General features: G+C 42.9%; 4 protein-coding genes across 4 annotated transcripts; all 4 read left to right on the forward strand.

The window, feature by feature from the left end:
* Positions 1–2,463: 2,463 nt before the first annotated feature.
* On the forward strand, positions 2,464–2,862 carry H6S33_009788 (uncharacterized protein; the record flags this gene model as incomplete). Its single annotated transcript, XM_044841235.1, has 1 exon — positions 2,464–2,862. One exon carries the CDS (start codon positions 2,464–2,466, stop codon positions 2,860–2,862), a length of 399 nt encoding a protein of 132 aa, XP_044687532.1.
* Positions 2,863–4,075: 1,213 nt separating this feature from the next.
* H6S33_009789 (uncharacterized protein) lies at positions 4,076–5,969 on the forward strand (the record flags this gene model as incomplete). The annotated part of the gene is made up of 4 exons (XM_044841236.1): positions 4,076–4,432; positions 4,465–5,112; positions 5,250–5,520; positions 5,845–5,969. The coding sequence occupies 4 exons, from the start codon at positions 4,076–4,078 to the stop codon at positions 5,967–5,969; spliced, it is 1,401 nt and encodes a 466-aa protein (XP_044687533.1).
* Positions 5,970–13,746: 7,777 nt separating this feature from the next.
* On the forward strand, positions 13,747–14,241 carry H6S33_009790 (uncharacterized protein; the record flags this gene model as incomplete). Its single annotated transcript, XM_044841220.1, has 2 exons — positions 13,747–14,078; positions 14,145–14,241. 2 exons carry the CDS (start codon positions 13,747–13,749, stop codon positions 14,239–14,241), a joined length of 429 nt encoding a protein of 142 aa, XP_044687534.1.
* Positions 14,242–15,684: 1,443 nt separating this feature from the next.
* H6S33_009791 (uncharacterized protein) lies at positions 15,685–18,327 on the forward strand (the record flags this gene model as incomplete). The annotated part of the gene is made up of 7 exons (XM_044841221.1): positions 15,685–15,754; positions 15,806–15,844; positions 15,904–16,175; positions 16,231–16,915; positions 17,157–17,420; positions 17,472–17,695; positions 17,752–18,327. The coding sequence occupies 7 exons, from the start codon at positions 15,685–15,687 to the stop codon at positions 18,325–18,327; spliced, it is 2,130 nt and encodes a 709-aa protein (XP_044687535.1).
* Positions 18,328–19,998: the final 1,671 nt, after the last annotated feature.

Here is a 19,998-nt window from a genome sequence, read left to right on the forward strand (position 1 = left end):
TTTTAGTTTCTGTTACGTGGAGGTATTAGTCATTATTCGATTATGGTTGGATATATAAGGGGGCGTTGTCTCGTACTTTTCCCTGTTTTCTCTTTCTCTTCTTTCTTTATGCAATCTCTGTATTCTACTCCACGAATATTATTCTTGTTCTACGCTACGTCATAGGGTTCAGTTTGGTTGTCAGATCAAACAGAGCCACCCATAGTCCATAGTCACGAACATCCTCTATATAACGGAGCCATTTCAACTGTCTGGTGTATGAGTACACACAGGGCCCGATTACATGCTGAGAGTTATTGTTAGAAGCCAGTTGCACGGTGATATGCAAGTACCGGCAGTGTGGTTAGCTACCAGCTGTTAGAGTAACTACATTCCGGGCGCTAGGAAGAGGATCTATTCATGGGAGCAATGACTGACGAGTGTATGCCTCGCTAGTGACTAGAAGACCGGCCAGAGTAAAGCTCTGATCGACCAGTGATCCTCTGTATCCTCTAAGCATTGTGAGTCCGCCGAAGGGCAGGGACTATGCTAGGAAAGTCTACAATAAGTGAAAGCTCTACAGCAATGATTAAGCTTACACCTGAGCGGTAGCTCATTCATGCAGGTCCTCGGTTGTGTGGCAACCAAGGCTGCAGGTGTTATAAAGGCTTTGACTAAGGGTGGTTGCCTTGGGTATCGGAAACACCTGCTGACGCTTAGAGAAAAGCGGGGTAGCGGTGGTATTATTTCCGGCACTGAGAAAAGGGCCCACCGGAACTTAATAAGGAGTTAGGAGCAGAGAATAGAGGCCTTCGGAGTATAAGTACTCAGGTTCATTCCCGCCCTTCAGTCCTATTCTCTCGAGTCTGTAGGAGAAGAAAGAAAAGAAAAAAACCAAGTTCTTATCGGTAGCAGAGCCTTTAAAGATTATTGAGTTCTAGCGATAGTATCTTTGAATAATCTGCAACCTGATTGTCTATCTTGTACGGCCGTCTCTATTCTATCTTATTCTATTTCTCTTAGAAGAGACCTCCGTTACACTCTACTACGCTCTTGCCTCGGTTGTATTCCTTGTCATCATAGTTCCTTGCCCATAGTCACACGTTACAGCTGCTAGTGGGCCTTTTGTTGGGCTTCTTGCTGGGTCTTGATTGTCACTTATGTATGGTTCAGAGAGTTCGGAACCAAAGTGGGGAAATGATTCAGAATCAGTTAGGGTTGTTCCCTAGTTACTCGGGAAAATCCTTTCAGTGTCCAATGGAGCTAGGTTAGTATTTGGTGGAGTCCGGAGTTCAGTCCGGATTGGTGAAGGTAGGGGGTTTTGCTTTCAGCTCTTTTTGATCGGGGTGAACCCGGAAAGCACTGACGACTGCCTCGGGAGTGTTTCTAGTATTTTCTCTAGAATAGGCTTGACAGTTTTGCCAGACGATTTGCGACCAGATGAACTTAGGTGTTTTTTATGTTTTCAGGATGATTTGTATTTCTTGGTTTCTCGGTGGGTCTTTTCTTATTGTCCTCGCCTATGTCACGCAAGTACTTCTTATTGGAAAGTTTATTTGTGTTATTGGAGCTACCAGAAGTGCTCTGAGTGGTGTTTGGAGTTTGATAATCTTAAAGTATCACTGTGGTGAGTATGATTCTGATATTAATTGGATTAGGAGGGAGAAGTACCATCTTATTTATAAAGATTGCAAAGGTTGAATCGCTTGAAAATGGAGGAACTTGAAGGATAAGATTGCAACAGCTAATGTTGAAAGCAATTGAGAACTTGAAGTGATAGGTGGAAGAGAACTTGAAACTGATTAAGAACTTCTCAAGAACTTGAAGGAAGGGCGGAGTGTTCTTACACTGAGTGCGATCAGCTTTTTTCTTGAGCTCGTCATGATTCCGAAAGCACCTATGAAGGCTCTAGAAGCACTCGAGAATGCTTGTACTCAATGTTTGCTTCAATATATGACGTTGATAATTTAAATACTCTAGGCACATTCGGGGATGTTCGGGCAGTACCAATGGTGACATCAATAATATTCTGATGTTGGGGTTCGTATTTGTATTCTTCTTGGTATTGTTGCTCTGTCCTCTAGGAAGCTGATTCAGAGAGAATGTATTCTTTGATCTCATAGTCGATATTAGTGTTGAATTTGGCGCTGAGAACACTGTCTCGATCTCAAGAGACTCCGCGAGTGCTCAGGGAGAGAGTGCAGATACTCAAGGCGATAGAATCTAGCATAACTGGCCACCTGATTGGGGTGGTGGGTGTTTCTTCATGTTGGTGTTTGTGTTTGTATTGGGTTGATGTATGACATCAGACTCGTATTGAAAGTCAGCTTTGCCGACGAGGTACAGGTGAGAGCCTCGCTGGCTGCCAAATCAAATCATTCGAGCACTGTGCAGCAGCACCTACAGGAAAGAGCCTCCTCGGCCTTGCCAGAAAACAAATGTTCAGAGCACTCGAGAGTACTTTGGTAGCATCGTGAAACTTCAATGAAATTGTTTTGCCCTTTTTGCAGCAAGTGGTACAGCTCTTCCGCGAACTTTGATAAACATCTTCGAACTACACATCCATTTGAAGCAGATGAATGGCTGGAAAACCAGTTTTTACTCCTAGAACGCGATCAAGAGATACCCGATGACACTCACGACAGCTTGGAAGGCATTCACGATTCCTATTCAAATGCCTATGACGACTCGAATAGTTCGGAGGGCAACAGTATCAATTATCATAACCAACATGCCAATAATAATTCAGATCTGGAATCCGAATCATATTTTATGATGGAAGAGGCAGATGGAGATGCAAATAGGCATGAGGCAGCGACAACAATTTACAAGAGTAGTGGGCAGCGTCTCTACCACTCGGAGGACTACGACGAATGCTCATAAAACCTTCTCCGATACCCATAGTACCCATTCAACTAAGCATACGAGTTTAGAATGGCACGTTATTTCATACTGTCGAAGGCCTAACAAGGAAATATCGACAGTTTCTTTCTACATGCTCCGTCAAACAGTGGCGAAAGCTACTACAATACTGGGCGAGGTTTAATAAAGAGATTGGAGGAAATGAATTCCATATTGGGAAAGGCAAGCTGTCATCATTCGTAGTTGGATATTTGGAGAGCGAATATCCCTTACTATTAATGAAATCCAATGATAATTGTGCGATATCTTTTAGGCCAACGGGCCTTTTGGGAGTCATTGGTGTACGCGTCAGTGGTAAACCATAATGAATCTGGCGACAGATCGTACCGGAAAATACATACGGGAGATTGGTGGTGGGAGACGCAGGACCGGTAAGCCTCACAAGTGCTCTATGAGCAGTCGCTAATGCTTTCTGGACAGAATACCTTACAGGAGGGGTCGAGTGTGGTGCCAATTATATGCGCGTTAGATGGCATACATTTGACAAATTTTAGTGAGGACAAGAAAGCCTGGCTAATCTACCTTACCATCGGTAACATCAAGTCAACGGTCCGGAGCAAGCCCACCGGCCATTCATTAATTCTCCTAGAGCTACTGCCAGTCCCACCTAAGCTCATGAATAACTCACTCACTAATTCCACTTTATGACATCAGAGTCAAATGGCGGGGTGGAATTCCACAGTCTTGGGAGCACTCGCCGGAGCCCTACTCGCAATCACTAGGATTACCGATAGAGGGGAAAGCTATTCAGGGAGAACTCGGAAAACCTGAAATCGGTGGAATACCTTGTTGCGAGATCAGTGAAGACACTCTTTAATGCTTTCTGGGGTATGCCGAGGGCTAATTCATACGATCTCAATAAACTGGATATTTTGTACAATATCTACCTATGGATGTTGAAGCACATGATGGAGTGGGTTTAGGTTTTCTAGAAGAAGCACAATTGGTTGGAGGAATTTGACAAGGCTTGGGCCTCGATTGCGCCTTACCCTGGACTGGCAGTACTGAATGAGGCATATCGTGCCAGAACCCAATTGCGAGGGAAGGAGATGGGAAATCTGACGCAGGTCATTTTGGAACACTCATAGCTGCTTTGAGAAACCCAGCGGTGGCTCTCAGACGTGACTTTGCAAAGGCATTAAAATGTGTAAGAGGCTTAATCGACTTCCACTTAATGGTGCAGTATGGGAGTCATACAACAAGAACACTGAATTATATGGAAAGTTATCTCGAGGATTTCCATAAGTACAAGGATATCTTTTTAGAATTCCAGGCATATAGGAGGACGGTTCAGGATGCGAGAAATCGAACAAAAGCCTTAAATGCCCCAGGCTCCCAGAGTGCTGAACGAGGTTTAGAGGACATTCGCGGGATACAAGAAAGGTCTCACTTCAACTTCCTCAAATTGCACATGTTATCGCACTATCGGGAACATGTTGAGCTCTTTGGGAGCATTCTCCAGTACTCTACCAATATCAGTGAACTCGCCTATGTACATCAGATAAAAGAGGCATACAGAGCATCCAACAAGGTAGATACTGCAAAGCAGATACTGAATTACAGGGGGCGTTAGAGATTCGAATGCTGAATTTGAAAGATATTGTTGGAGGTTCTAAGAGCACTGACCACATCCTTTGGCGCCATCCAGCTAACCTGAAGGGGTTACTTGAGATTTTTAAAATCGAAGACCGGAAAAACACTCCAAATGAACGATCCATAGTGGAAGTAGGTTTGCCTCCAATGCATCTTTGTAACCCCTCCATGAAATCGGAAAGACTTTTCAATATTGTGGATGGACTGCAAATAAGCCATACCACATCATATCTTCTGATAAAGGAGTATGCAGAGGTTGCGGGATGCTCTCAATACTTTGCCGGAATCTCTGAGAGCATTTTAGAGCGTCGGGTGGAAATGTTCACATGTTTGCAGGTTCCGATACCAATCTTCCAAAGACCTGAGGTGTGCGAGATTCACAATCTTAGGTGTACGGGAAATGCAGCTTTTGGGAAAGGAAAAATAAGAAAGGATTGGGTATGGATGTCGGTAGCATCTTCAGAGGAGTGGAGAGTATTTCGGGGACGCTTACCAGGACGTATGAAGGCTATATTCAAGCTGTGGGACAGTGGGTGGCGAACAAATAGACTATGTATAATGGAGCTACTCGAGGCAAAGGATCGTGGTATCACTGATAGCTCACATGGGCTCCTGAAGGTTTGTGGGAGGAGGCGGAAAAGGATATGGGTCGTTAATATTCGTAGTATATTGGAAATTGCCTATTTGTTTGAGGTGGAGACTGGTAAATGGTTGGTAAATACTAGTATAGACTTGCGTACATGTAATGAATTTAGTTGAATGCTTGCAAAGCCATGAGGGCATTCGTGAGTGCTCTGAAAATGTTAGACCCAATTGGACTCTCTTATTCAAAATTCGTGTCGTTCTGCTATGCATACGAATTGGAAGAAGGAGGTAAAGTTTTGACCGATCAGTATCTCAGTGTGGCTATCCAGCAAGCTCGCTACAGGAGGGCAATGCCAGGAGGGCAATGCCAGTCCTTGTTTGCTGCTTGTAAATGGACATTGAGCTTTTCAGACAAGCCGTACCATGGCCTCGACCTCAAGGGTAATTATGCCTTTCACGAATCGACAGAAACATATACCTCCATCAAAGATTGGCTAGTCGTTATCAGTATATAGGACAGTATTCAAATCAGTATCCCGCGACTGACCATACAACGTGATTGAGGATATCCATGTTAGATATCATTTGAGGGACTGGTGCCTTCCTATGCTTTGACGACGGTATATTAATACAAAGGAGGCAGGGTAAGAGTTGCCTCATCTTGAGTGGGTATGACGAATATCTCAGGGCTGTGAACATTAGTGAGTGCTCCGGGAGTACTCACGGGAGCACTCGAGTGAGTATTGACATGGGCATTCACTGTAGCATTCGCGGGAGCATTCGCGGGAGCATTCGCGGGAGCATTGGCGGGAGCATTCACGGGAGCATTCGTGGGAGCATTCACTGTAGCATTCGCGGGAGCATTCGCGGGAGCATTCTTGGTGCCATGAGAATGTTCACTGTGCTATTAGAGTATTCATCGTATTGTAAGACCAATCAAGAAAACTGTGAAAGTATTAGGAAGTGCTCGCGTGGTACTATTGACGTAATCAAAACAAGCAAAAGTTCCATAGTTGCTACGGGCAGGCTCACTCTATCCTAGCATCTCTGAATCAGTAGGTAATATCATGGCAGCATAGGCAAGTAGAGCATTGGCGGGTACCCTCTGGACGTGAGCCATATCTCCTGACTGTGCCGGAAGGTTAGGCGCTCCTAGGGCAGAGCCAGGTGTGAACGGTGTATACTCGCGGTGACAGACGTGGTAGGCGCTTGGGGCACAGAACACCCACCAGGATGAAGGGGCTGCGCCCTAGGTAATACTCGACCTTTCTGATAGAACTCCTATTTTTCTGGCTTTAGATGAACATTATTATCCTTCAGAATCTGTATTATTTTACTAACGTGATATTGGTGTTCTTCGAGAGTGTCTGAATAAATAAGGATATCGTCTACTAGTAGGTAGGTTGCAGTAAATTTATTCAGATAGGGACGAAGAAGATCATTGATCCAATGCGGGAATGCGGAAGGAGCATTGGTAAGTCCGAAAGGCATTACTCAGTATTCACAGTGTCCATAGCGAATCTCGAAAGCAGTTTTCCATTTGTCAACTTACTTGATTCGGGTTTGATTTCAGCCCCAGGATAGATCGAGCTTTGTATAGTACTTAGCTTTAGACAATTGAGACAGTGTTTCAGGAATCTATTGTAAGAGGTGACGGCTCTTTACTGTTATCTCGTTCAATTTTTGACAGTCAACGCAAAGGCAAAAGGAATCATCTGCTCTCTTAACAGACAAAAGAGGTATACCGGCAGAGGATTCCGAAAATCAAATAAATCCTTTAACAGGTTCTCCGCAATGTCATCATGATTGCGTAGGGCCTGGAATTCTAATCAAAACATCTTGCACATCGGACAAAAGGGAGGTTCTTTGCCATCTTGAAGTACTATATTAATATCTTCAAATCATTATGGAGGGAGAAGATAGGCCGTGGATTCTTGGAATAAAGTCATGAACTTTTTTCAAAACTCTCCGGCACATACATAACTGGGTCCATAATCTTTTTTTAGTAAGTGCATCATCGATAGCGCGTAGAGAGGCGAAGGATAACTTGGATCCCTTATATATGGTAGCTCTAACGAATGGAACAGCTCTGATTGCAGCAATATTTATCAAGGGTTTTTCCGGTGTTATAATTGAAATCCCCTGAACGATGATGGGGAAGCCACTCGGTGAACAATGTTCGTAGCAAGTAAGAGAATCGAAAACAATTTGGTTTTTTTTGGGCCGCAAAGTAACATCATGTCGTCGCATATAGGGTATTCCCATAACAATTGAATAGTATCCTAATTCCGTAACGAAACAGGTTGCATCCTCTCTGTGTCCATAAATATCTAAAAAAAGGTTAACGATATGTGTAACTTTTCCTGATTTAATCGGTCGTCCATCTATAACGTCTACTTGGCACGAAATTTTCAACAGGGTCATTAAGAATTTATTGTGGCATGTGAAACATTCATCTATAAAAGAGTATCCCGAGGCTTCGGTATCAATAAGAGCATAGGTGAGTATGAAAAGAATTTTATTCTGTGAAACTGAACAAGTTACTATAGGTTGAGAACCATCCAATTCTTCCTCTGATACTGAAAATATAGTGATACGCATCCTAGAAAAATCATCAAAGGGTCCCTCGGCTAAGCCGATTAGTGTAGAGGCACATTTTTTGTTGACTCATTATCAGAGTCATTTTCATTTGCCTCCCCCACCTGCAAGACAGCTCCTCTCATTGTATACCTTCTGGGCAGGTTCCTACCTGCTCGGACTTGGGGACAATTTCTAACCAAATGTTCGACATCTCTGCAATAGAAACATCGGCCCTCAGCTAAGCAGGTGTTTCTTTCTGCAGGTTAGAGGTGATGACGGCCTCCTGAAAGATCCATAGGTACTACCCCAACCGGCATAAAAGAAGTGAGAGCGGCGGCTAGTAGGTTCACTGATACAGGAACCAATGCTTGTGGACTTGGGGCTGGAGCAGGAACAAGTGGTGGTATTCATTGGGTAGAAGCCATTGTCGTGGTCCGTTGACCACTACTTCCCAGTCATGCCTTCACCGATCATAGCTAATTGTCCAACCATTACAGGAGATTAGTGCGGGTATCTATTGTTGCACGAGTATCGTGGCATATCATTGCTTCCAACAGTTCCGTACTAATTCCTTCCATCATACTTTCTATCTTTAAGGGCTCATTCAACCCGGACTCAGAGGTGTAGTGTTGGAACTCGGCAAACTAGTCGGCGAAATTACAGTTTCTCTGGCAGATTTCCTATAAAAGCCCTCCTAGCTGTATGTGTCCTACCAGAATCTCCAAGGAAGTATCAAGGATCTTGTAGCACTGGTTCAGGGATTCCAAATTAATGACTTGGTCGTTAGTATACGCGAGAAACTGGTTGGCTGCTACATCTTTCAGAGGAGAGAAAGTATAGAAGAGTTGGGACCGAAGAGTGGGGAACCGATCTGCATTTTCAAGAAGTTTAATCTTCATCTGTTGCTTGAATAATTGAAGTCTGTCATGATCCCTATCCTCGTAAAAGACTTCAGAGTCTTGAAGCTTATCAGTCCGATGAGCTTGGGGGGGAACTGGTGCCGCTTGGACAATAACAGCAATAGGAATAGGGTCAGGAGTGACAATTTGAGCTGCTGTTAGTTGTGTTTGAAGAGATGTTCGCTCCTGTTGGAATCCCTTCCTAGCAGCTCCGACTTCATTTTCTATTGCCGTCAAGTATTCTGAATACTGAGCAAGAGCTCGTTGAGATTACTGTAAGAAGGCATAGTTTTCAGCAGAAGCATTGGTACGTTCGAAGGATGGGTATTGTTTGAAGTGGGCTTGGATATGCTCAGATAAAGTAACGTAATCAATTAAGCCAGACAATGTATACTATGGTTCGATTGGTTTGTATTGGTTGGTGTTGGCGATGCAACCTTAGTTTTAAATAGATCTTTGGACGTGGATGAAGGTATTGACTACGGTTGCCAAGGAATACAACCGAGGCAGAAGATGTGTGCTTAATCTATACACTGTGCAACTACTCAAGTAGGCTATCTAAATCTCAAGTGGCCCAACTCTGTTTAATGTAGGATGAAGATAGTATTGTACATGTAACGGCGATCTCTTCTAAGAGAAATAGAATAAGATAGAATAGAGACGGCCGTGCAAGATAGACAATCAGGTTGCAGATTATTCAAAGATACTATCGCTAGAACTCAATAATCTTTAAGGGCTCTGCTACCGATAGGAACTTGATATTTCTTTCTGATGAAGACTGGAGAGAACAGGACTGAAAGGCGAGAATGAACTTGAGTACTTATACTCCGAAGGCCTCTATTCTCTGCTCCTAACTCCTTACTAAATTCCGGCGGGGCCTTTCCTTGATGCCGGAAACAATACCACCACTACCCCACTTTTCTCTAAGCGTCAGCAGGTGTTTCCGATACCCAAGGCAACCACCCTTAGTCAAAGCCTTTGTAACACCTGGAGCCTTGGTTGTCATACAACCGGGGCCTCTATGAATGAGCTGCTGCTCAGATGTAAGCTTAATCATTGCTGTAGAGCTTTCGCTTGTTGTAGACTTCCCTAGCATAGTCCCTGCCTCTTCAGCAGACATACAATCCTCAAAGGATACAGAGGATCACCAGGCAATCAGAGCTTCACTCTGGCCAGTCTTCTAGTCACTGGCAAGGCACAGACTCATCAGTCCTTGCTCCCATGAATAGATCCCCTTCCTAGCGCCCGGAATATAGTTACTCTCGCAGCTGCTAGCTAACCACACTGCCAGTACTTGCATATCACCATGCAACTGTCTTCTAACAATAACTCTCAGCATGTAACCGGGCCCTATGTGTACTCATACACCAGACAGTTGAAATGGCTCCGTTACAGTACGCTAACAATATAGAGAGAATGTAGAAGGTTATATAAAGAGAAAAGAGAGAAACAGAACATCAACGAAAGACAGAACCCCTTTATATATTCAATAACCCCAATCCGAGTATGACTCATACACATATACAATGGAAACCCATAGAATCCAAAGAAAACCCATATTACTAATCCTAACCTCGCTGCCAAGTACTTTCTCTTTATGCCCTAACACAATATCCGACTATGATGCCAAGACGCCATTACAAATGCAGTGATACTGATATAGAAGTTCGTTACCATAACCCTTACTAGAATTATTATGCGGAATAATCGTTGCTCCCTTTTAATACAAAAACTCTACAGATAACTGTAAATGTACATTTAAAAAATACGATTAGGTTACCCTATTAACATCTCTCCAGCCACTGCTACTACTGCTCATGCTGACTGGAAATGGATATCTATACAGGTAGCACTGTAGTAATAACTCGAGTACATGAATATTATATTCCCGTTTCCATCCCCGACCCAATATGGGCGGGTTCACTTGATAAAGTTGGTACTTAAACCTTGAGTTGGTAGTGAAACAATACGATCTCCTGCCTGACCCGACCTTAATTAAAACTCTACATATATTAAAATTACATAATTCTCCACCCGACTCGATGCGAATTAAAACTGTCAAAATGTCTTGAAGGAAAAGGACAAGATTTGCGTCTTTAGGAATCCCGATGATGTCTTTTGATAATCAAATGAGCTAGGCTTATTACATACCAATTCGGTATCAGTCTACTGATAAGAAATAGTCTAGAGTTATTTAAAGTATCTATAGCATATAGTATGACCCAGTGTCCCAAGACGAGACATAACTTTTTGTTGATATAATATTTTTCATATGGTGTGATAACAAGAGATACTATCCCCAATTTAGGACAGGTGGGATTAATTTTGGGATCAAAAAATAATATTTTGATTGCAAAGAATGTGATTTATACAATGTCTGTACTCAGCTACAGCATATAATCTTAAATTTGTCTTTTTGAGAAACGTCTTTTGTGGATTAGAGGTTTTTTTCATTCTCTTCTTGCCTCCCAATATATATTCAGTAGCATGAATTCATTCCTTGAATTAAACTGAAATCAGTATATTTTTTAGTTCTCTAATCAGTTTCTATTCTTATTAATTATCATTAGTTCATCGAAAACAACTGCATCAACATAGAATGGCACTTCAAATACTTATATATTATAGACTTTTGCTCCAGTTTTAATAATCTCTATTATAATGACACTACAATAACATAACCCAATTGGGTCCTGGAGCAAGAAAATATTTCAAAAAAAAAATTTGATTTGGGGTATATATATACATGTATTTAAGTAATTGTAAATAATTACAGATTTGACTATGTTGGTAATTGTTATTTATTATTCCTGGCAATCTTCTTTCAATCTTGCCCTCTACAATCCACCCTTAAGTTGCTACGGTGTACGCTCCCTCGTTATACGATCAGAATTCACTGCTACCATATATGCTAGTACACTTTTCTCAAACCATGACCCTGCTGCAATGAAATGATCTTTTTTTGTAATGTCCTGCTATTGTAAGAACTGTGCTCGACATCATTTATAAATACTGCGAACGAACCTGATCCTATTTGTCACATCGGGTAGTGAGCACTTTAAAACCCAAAGATTTGGCTAAAGTCTTACAGATTCTTACGACTTCTCCTGGGCCGATGACATCGAGTTGAATTCGCATGGGCGACAAAGGCGTTCCCAAATCTTAATTTGTTCTCAACCAACACAGGCCATCTACAACGATTTCGGACTGGTTACATAGCTGGGAGACACTTTGAATTTACAGAAAGACCAGGAGTATTCACTGAGTTGATTGGGTCGATTAGACAATTTCCCCAGTACTGGCCAGTATTCACGTACAGACCAGTGTTTCACGTACCAATCAGAATAGGTCTCATCTTTCTTCATCTAGGTCTAATATGAATACGCTTATCCCCACAACACAACATACTTTCTAGCTTGTTGTTTGCCGACAAGCCTTGGAGAGTTTAAATATAATAACGTATTAGACCTACATGTAATTCTAGTCTCGTGCCCAGACTTTGTGTGTCTGTACGAGGTGCCACAATGAAACAGTATGGGGACGAGACTAACCTAGGCCCAATCTGACCTCGTACCCAGTAATGTATTTCGTGGTTCTCGTGCTGCATATTCTTTAACCTTGGGAACGAACCCGGGCCCAATCCAGACTTTGAGAGATGTAACTGCACAGAATATTATTATCAGAGTTAGCCATTCTACAGAAGAAAAGACTCCAGTAACGCCAGCCAATACCTAAGTATCAGTATAGCATTCTCATCAAGTCCTGCTTCTTATATATCTTAACACAAGATTCATACTCTCAATCTCTCAATTAAAATGGACACCGCCCAACTAACACGAATGTAGCCAGCCCGAACCACCAGGAGACTTAAACGTATCTTGTACTTCATCTAGAAATAGAGCTTGTTGTTTTCTACTTAAATATCATATGATTGATCTTCATTTCAAATTTGTAGCTAACGGCTCAATACTTAATCTCAGGCCTACAAGATATGCCAACTTTAAAGGGATTCAGAACACCACGCGTGATAACCTACCACTCTTAGTAGCGTCCCTCTAATTGTATGGCCGACAGGCAGAGGATACACGGTACAGATCTAAACTATTCACTAGTCTCCACAGAAGATCTCCGCGGTCTTTGGCTATGAACGCTGACTCTTTGAAAACAACCGTGACACATACTTAAGCCTTAAGGCCTTATAAGGACTCGATATTATATCCTTTACGCTATAGGCTTTCTGGTCGTCCGAGACCCCATTCAGCCAATCCTCATATCCCTTAGGCGGTCAGTTGAAATCGAAATCGTGACCGAACCAGATATGGCTGGGTGTGCTCAGTTGAACGCAATTGCTGTTTATTCTCTCCCTGTCTCTAGTGGAACAGGTGGAGCTTCCTAGCGTGTGAGAAGAAACTCGAGGACAGAATAAACAGGAACTGCGTTTATCAGAGCATAGCTACCATATTTATTTGGACTAACCGCCTAAGAGATACATTCCACTTCTAGCTACTGCTTAGAGTCCAGAGTCTCCTTCAACGAAGGTTCATGAGTCACTGACGGGAAGGATATCTAGCCCGTTCTTATTTCTATGGATTATTAACGGATTATAAATTATCATTATTACTAATCTCTGCTATATGTTACCTTTAGCGCAAATGATAGAATTCCTAGATTAGTACATGTACTCATATCGGAGCTACAGAGTCCTTACGTCAAAGCATATCGGTACTGCGAGCACTACTCGTATCTTCCTGACGTTTGTAAAAGGAACCACTATTGCATACATTACAAATACGCCCAAGTCCACAATTTAGTATGATATGGCATAGCGCTTCCTTTTACAAAGGTCAGGAAAATACTGGATGCTTTGCATACGAGTTCCAAACTTGCATACAGATTATCCACTCACCCATGTGCAAAAGGGCAACCTTACCAGATCTAGAAACCCATGCAGGCCACCGGTGAGAATAACACAGTAGCATAGCCGCGCACCCCCAACTGCATCCTCAACGGCAGATCTATTTGCCGGGCCATGGTCCCAAGAAACTTACGTCATGACTCGCCAGCTACCTAGTAGATTTGATAGTACATAAAGGTTGAAGATTCCGTTCGCTGGACTCCTCAACTTAAAGAGGCATCCATATCAACAATCAAGTTCTACCACGCCGAACACACCCACCCAACGAATACAATGCCCGCCAACGCAGTCCCACCAGCCAAATGTCTCTGCGGCGGTATCAAACTTACTTTCAAGGAAGATGCTGAGCCCGAGGTTAACTACTGCTACTGCAAGCACTGCTCAGCTGGCGCCGGCGGACCTTATCAGCTCAATTTCGCCTTCGATGAAGCTGCGGTCACTGTTGAAGACCCCCAAAACTTGATGAGGGTTTACATTATTACCGGCTGCGAGAGTGGAAAGCCAAAGCCAAAGTACTTTTGTGGAAAGTGCGGGTGCACGATGTTTACAAAGCCGGAAGCTCTGCCGGGGAAGATGTTTGTCAAGGGGAGTCTAGTGGAAGGAGGGTAAGTTGTTCTATCCAACATCGATTATTCAAATGTAAGCTTCAAGGACTGACCAAAATTGTAAAGATGTCAGAATTTTAAGCCAACTGCGGAGTTATTCATCAAGTACCGACCTTCATTCGTGGTCCCAGTGGAGGGGGCAGCCCAATTGGAGTCTCAGTAGAAATGTATCTTTAAAGGGTTGCCGCAGAATTCATAATCTCTTGGCAAGTAAATATTTGATTCACAAGATGTATGAACCAATCTCAGTCAGGTGGATAGATGGCCGAGTGGTTATGGCGCTAGCTTCAGGTGCTAGTGGGGCAACCCGCGTGAGTTCGATCCTCACTCTATTCATTCACTTTTGCTGGTTATTATGATCGTTGGTGGTTCTTGAAGTCCTTAGTTTTTAATTATCATCCCCATGGTTGTTGAGGCGCAGATGTGGATGACATGAGCATTTATTTTTTACTTAGTATGTAACTTGCCGGTTGTGCCTGAGAGTAGTAGCATACCATCACATGCCAGAAAGGTGAAATTACCTGAATAATATATGCCGCTAGTAAACCGGTATTAGATGTACCTTGACGCAATTAGACCGTAGAGTATTGAAGTAAGTATCGATATAGAGCTACTCGCACGGCCGAGTTTCGACTTACTTATTTAACAGGTTTTTGCGTTGCTCATAGGTCATGTGATCAAGTCGAAACTCAGCCGTGCGAGTACTGTAGTACGGATCATCTAAATAATATGGCAATACATACTTACACAAATACCACCGAGAATTCTTGCATATACGTCATCATTGTTCTTTGGTTGTTTTTTCTGTTAACAGGATTCACCCAGGCCTGGGATTCATTATAATTGGGTAGATTTGGTCGATACCAATATATCCATTGTCGCTAATGTCGAATAGCATTCAACCCCACGCCACAAATTTCAGGCACCCAAATCCTTTATCCGCATGAAACTTCGATATTCTCCTATCAATTGACACGTAAATCTTCATTTAAGAGGGGTCCATGATGACCAGAGCCTGATAGCGGTCCTCAAGTGCAAAAGTGATATTATCGGGAGAAGCCCAATTAAGGCGTCACGCGTAAAGTTCTGCAGTCTGTTGAGAGAGTGTTTTAGTCCCCATATTTCGATAGAAGCCACATGCGCCACAACATCTGATGTGGGGGAAATATGGCCGAACTAATCGCGAATAACGGAGTGCATAGATGAACTGGAAGACTCTAGTAAACAAACGGCGAATTCTTTCGAAAGCTGTCTATTCTCAACTTCAACAATTTGGTATTGTTGGATGCCTGAAGAGTCATGTATGTATGGAGGCGCAAATCAGGCACAACGTCGCAGGGATTTTTCCTGGCCTCAATAAAAGGATGACAAGTCCTCGCAAATAACTATTCCTTCCCATCTAACCAGACTGCACGGTAAACAAAGAGGTCTTTTACGACTCCTTCCCCTCCTTTTCCTCTTCCTGAGCTCGAGGTCGGTTTTGGATTATAATCCCCTGCCAGGACTATGATAAGTAAGGCTCGACTTTACATTATTCCCAGATAACGACTACGATACTCTCATTAGAACTAGTCACGAATCCGAGCGAAACAAGATATAAAAAGAAATGAGTGCCGATAATATCACCGTGGGCTCTATCGAGAAAACCTGTTACTTCTGGAATAAGACAGGCCAATGTAAGCATGGAACGAAATGTAATTTTCTCCATCGAGAAACACCAATCATAGCAGACCCTCCGAAATCATGGATCGATTATGGCGATAAAGGTAAGTCAAGTGCGTTTGAATTTTATGTTAAGGCTCCTGTATTAATTCATGTTATTTAGGTCCCCCACCGAAGGTCCCGAAGGTAAAAAGCAACATCAGGGATAACTCTGAAGATGGGAATAGTAGAGAAAGGGTCTTTGAGCCTAAACATAAAGCTACGGAAGATGAGCTCGAGTGGGAGGATCATATACCAGCGAATAACTGGGACCAGCAATCCTCAGGTGTCAAGAATACGTGGGACGAAACCACGCCCACGAGGGCTGATGACTCCTGGGGAGCCCAAGCTAGTACTAGAGTGAATGTAACCGAGTGGTACCCACCAAAAGCTAACGTAAGTTCATGATATCTGTAGACTTGAGGTTCGCGCACTAAATCATGTTCACCAGGGTGCCCATTCTGTGACGGCATCTACATCTGCATCCAACAAACAGGCGACGCCTGTTCAACAAGCCGATTATACTGAGAGTCCTGCAGTCATTGGAGACTTATGGGAAGCTTTACTACCACCTGATTTTACGGAGTACAGAGACTTAAGACAAAAGTATGCCATGTCGGATCCAGAATTCGATGTTAATGCCTTGGTTCTGCTCTTAGCTGCAGAACCTTTTCAACTTTCAGACGTTGAGCAGTATCTAGGTGGATATTCAGATCAAGATATTGATCTAGATAAGGCTTCCAGATTCGAAAAGCTCCCACCTATATTTTTTGCTGTAGCCACAAACGAACCTAAAGCGTTGAAACTTCTCATAACTCGAGGCATATCTGTAGACGCGACTGCTGGTCCAGACAACATACCATTGTTAGCTTTTGCTATCATGCATGGATCAAGAGCTGACACCACTGAGATGGTGCGGATTCTACTAGCCAGTGGAGCTGACCCTACACACATATCCGACGAGTTTATTTCTTTCGATCATTATTCATCAAGCCACCATAGATTCTCCAGGTCATCTAACAGCGAGACACCATCATGGCTGTCAGAGAAGTATAGATTTAAGCTTGCCAGCACCATCAATATCTCGCAGAGATACTGGTTACTGAAAGCGAGAGCTTTACGTCCACGGACGGATCGTGAGCATTTAATCGCTAGAATGGAAAGATGTCCAAATCTGTTTCAGATGCCATTTTGTCTGGTGGGTCAGAGTTTTGCCACGAGTTTTTTGATGCGGAGAGTATTAAGCCACCTATTACTCTCCAAATCGAATGCAAAGCCTCTGGTTGTAGCTTTTGTCGGTGAGCACACGATGTGATTATTTTGCCCAACCGTTAAAATATAGGTGATCTAACTCTACATTCAAATCTTTAAATCTAGGCCCAAGTGGACATGGAAAGACTGAGCTAGCTAAGAGCATGCGCACATGTTTATCAGCAGCATTTTTGGCCATTAACTGTGCCGAAATGACTAGCACTACTGATCTTTTTGGCTCAGCAGCACCATCCCCAGGTTACGAACAAGGCTCTGCCTTAAACAACTTTTTATGTCGCAACCACGGGCAAAGATGTATTGTGTTTCTAGATGAATTCGAGAAAATGGGACCTGCCGTGCATGAGTCACTTTTAACCCCATTTGACGAAGGTTTGGATATTTCTAGACTTGGTCAGTGAGTTACCCAGCTGATGAGGTTAGGCATATATCGTGATCGTCGGGCCGTTAGAAACGATACGAAGATAGATTGTTCGAAAGTGATATGGATCCTTGCCACCAGTAAGGTGGATAATATTATTGAGCCATACTACAGGGCCAATGTCGAGGTCTTCCAGAATCCCGATACTCAGGATCAACAGTTCCTCGCGAATATCATGAATGGAATTGAAAGCAAGTTCTTAAGGAAGTTCAGCATCCAACTCGGGGTACGTTCTCTAGACTAGATCATCAGGGGAGGTTTCTAACTGTGTACATGATAAAGACAACGTTCGCCGGACGCATCTCCATGGTCCTACCATTCCTTCCGTTCTCGCCCGCCGAGCAAGCTGTAATTGCGCACAAGTATCTGCTTGAACTTAAACGTACACTTGCAGCCGATATTAGCAAAGAAACAATCATGGGGCATATTAAACTCGAGGTTGAAGGGGAGTCAGCAGTTTGCCGGCATATAGCCGAAAATGGTTACGAAATCGAATACGGGGCACGATCTATTGAGCGTGAGATGCATAAGTCAGTGCGCGATGCTATTACACAGGAATGGTTAGGGTCTACAGACTGGATCCCCTACCAAAGAAAGAATGGTCCATATGAAAGATACCTGTTGTCCCTTGACCCCTCAAAAGAACACGTCGTTGTACACAAGATCCTTGAAAAGAAGGGTAAGACGAGGGCGAGGCAGAACAGAACTTTGGCAAGGCCGGCAGCTGGCCAGGGTGGTTCACAATTCGAGAGCTCAGTCGGAGCAAGATCAGGAACGCCAAGTAGTGTTGGTGGTATGAGATCATTAAGAGTAGGAAGACTTATAGATATCGAGATGGTGAATGGATGGGAGGAATAAGTATAGTTTTGTTTCGGATATGGATGGGTCATGAAGACGCTGTTTCTTTTGGTTTAATTTATCAGTAGGTTTATAAATCAATTGTCCCATATGAATATTGACGGGTTAGAACGACGTTCTTAGATGCTTTACGGGTATGTGCAGATTCATCAGTATACGTATCAGCATGGTGGTTGCATATGATTAAACGACGTCACTTGACCCATAAAACGTTTAAGCTCCCCCACTAAGCTAATCATAAGATCTGATCTGCTGTCTTCGAATTTTGATTTTATTGAGCCCCGCTAGCTTGAACCCATCCCTTCGTCTGTTTTCAGTACTCGTGGTTTTGTATGACAGAATATCTATTGGGGAAGTAATCTGCACGCCTAGTTAACACACTGAATATTTATCGTATGTCCGCTATCCATTTAGGACCAATATTCTAAGCCTACGAAAGCTAGGGCCCGTCGATCGCCCTTTAGCAAAGAGTCCGGTAGGGCGTGAAAAACCACCCACCAGACGAAGGGATAGTCATGGAATTTGGACACGTAGACTGTTCTAAGTATGTACATGTATATATTTAGAGGGACTGAGAACCAATCCAACCTTCGAACCGCAATCTCATATATACCACTCCACCTCTGTTGGTGTATATCAAATCTTCGGCGTCATCTTTGTAAATCTTGCATAAAGTTTCGATTTTGAAAACCAAATAATTACGAGGGGAACGGTTTATAAAATATAATCTACTATAACTGCCTATCATAGAAACGTACGCATATACATGTATGTATGTATAAACCAACTGAGTAAAGTACATGCATTTCAACTAACTGCGCGTGTTGAGCAGAAACACTTCTTGCCAAAGCTAGCTGTTGTAGGCAGAACTTAAAGCGACTTAGTGGGTTTTGTGTTCACACAGGCGTCCAACCATAAATAGTGCCTTGTAAGAGAGTTTCTCCCAGTCCAAGTATCTATCCTTCGCCCATACCCATATAATTTATCAATCCCCTGGAGAAAGAATAAATGCTATACCGAGTGAGATCCTGTGCGCCAAGCCACTTTATAACGCATCAGAATAACAATTACGAGGCAATTGATGAGATTATACGTACAGTTGCTGAGCTTGATTGTAGTCTCTAGTCCACCAGTTAAAAACTACGTGACAATTTACATGTGACAGTGCTATATTAACTTGCAAAATCTTATAAGCAAATACTAACCCACAGCTAAGACTCATGTTTCTCAAAGGGGTTTCAGACGATTTTACCACCAGTAATTTTGTGTTTTTAGACCGTGGACCCCCCGCTCTATCAACGCTTTCTAAAGGCGCGCTGGTGCGGCCTCACTTTTTTTCCTCGGGTAGATAAATCTCCTTCCATTGATTACCAAGTCGGCTTATACTTTTAGAGACCTGCCTTGGTTAGGTCTGAGATTTTCAGCTAACGGAAATCTCAAATTATTAGTGTGTCCCTTCCTTAGCCCGCTTTACTAGATTGGAAATCTATTCTAAAAAAGCAACGAAATCATGTCTAAGATAGAAGCGGAGATCAGTTTGATCTTAAGCAGCGATACCATAAATCATGTTTTGCGAGGGAATGAAAAACGCATACAAAAGATATCTAGAAAGAAAGAACTCCGTACCAAATGCCGAAAAAAGAAATGTGAGAAAGACGCATATATCTCCCG

The sequence above is a fragment of the Morchella sextelata genome, assembly GCF_020137385.1.
Source record: "Morchella sextelata strain SCLS chromosome Unknown scls_30, whole genome shotgun sequence".
Lineage (NCBI taxonomy): Eukaryota > Fungi > Ascomycota > Pezizomycetes > Pezizales > Morchellaceae > Morchella > Morchella sextelata.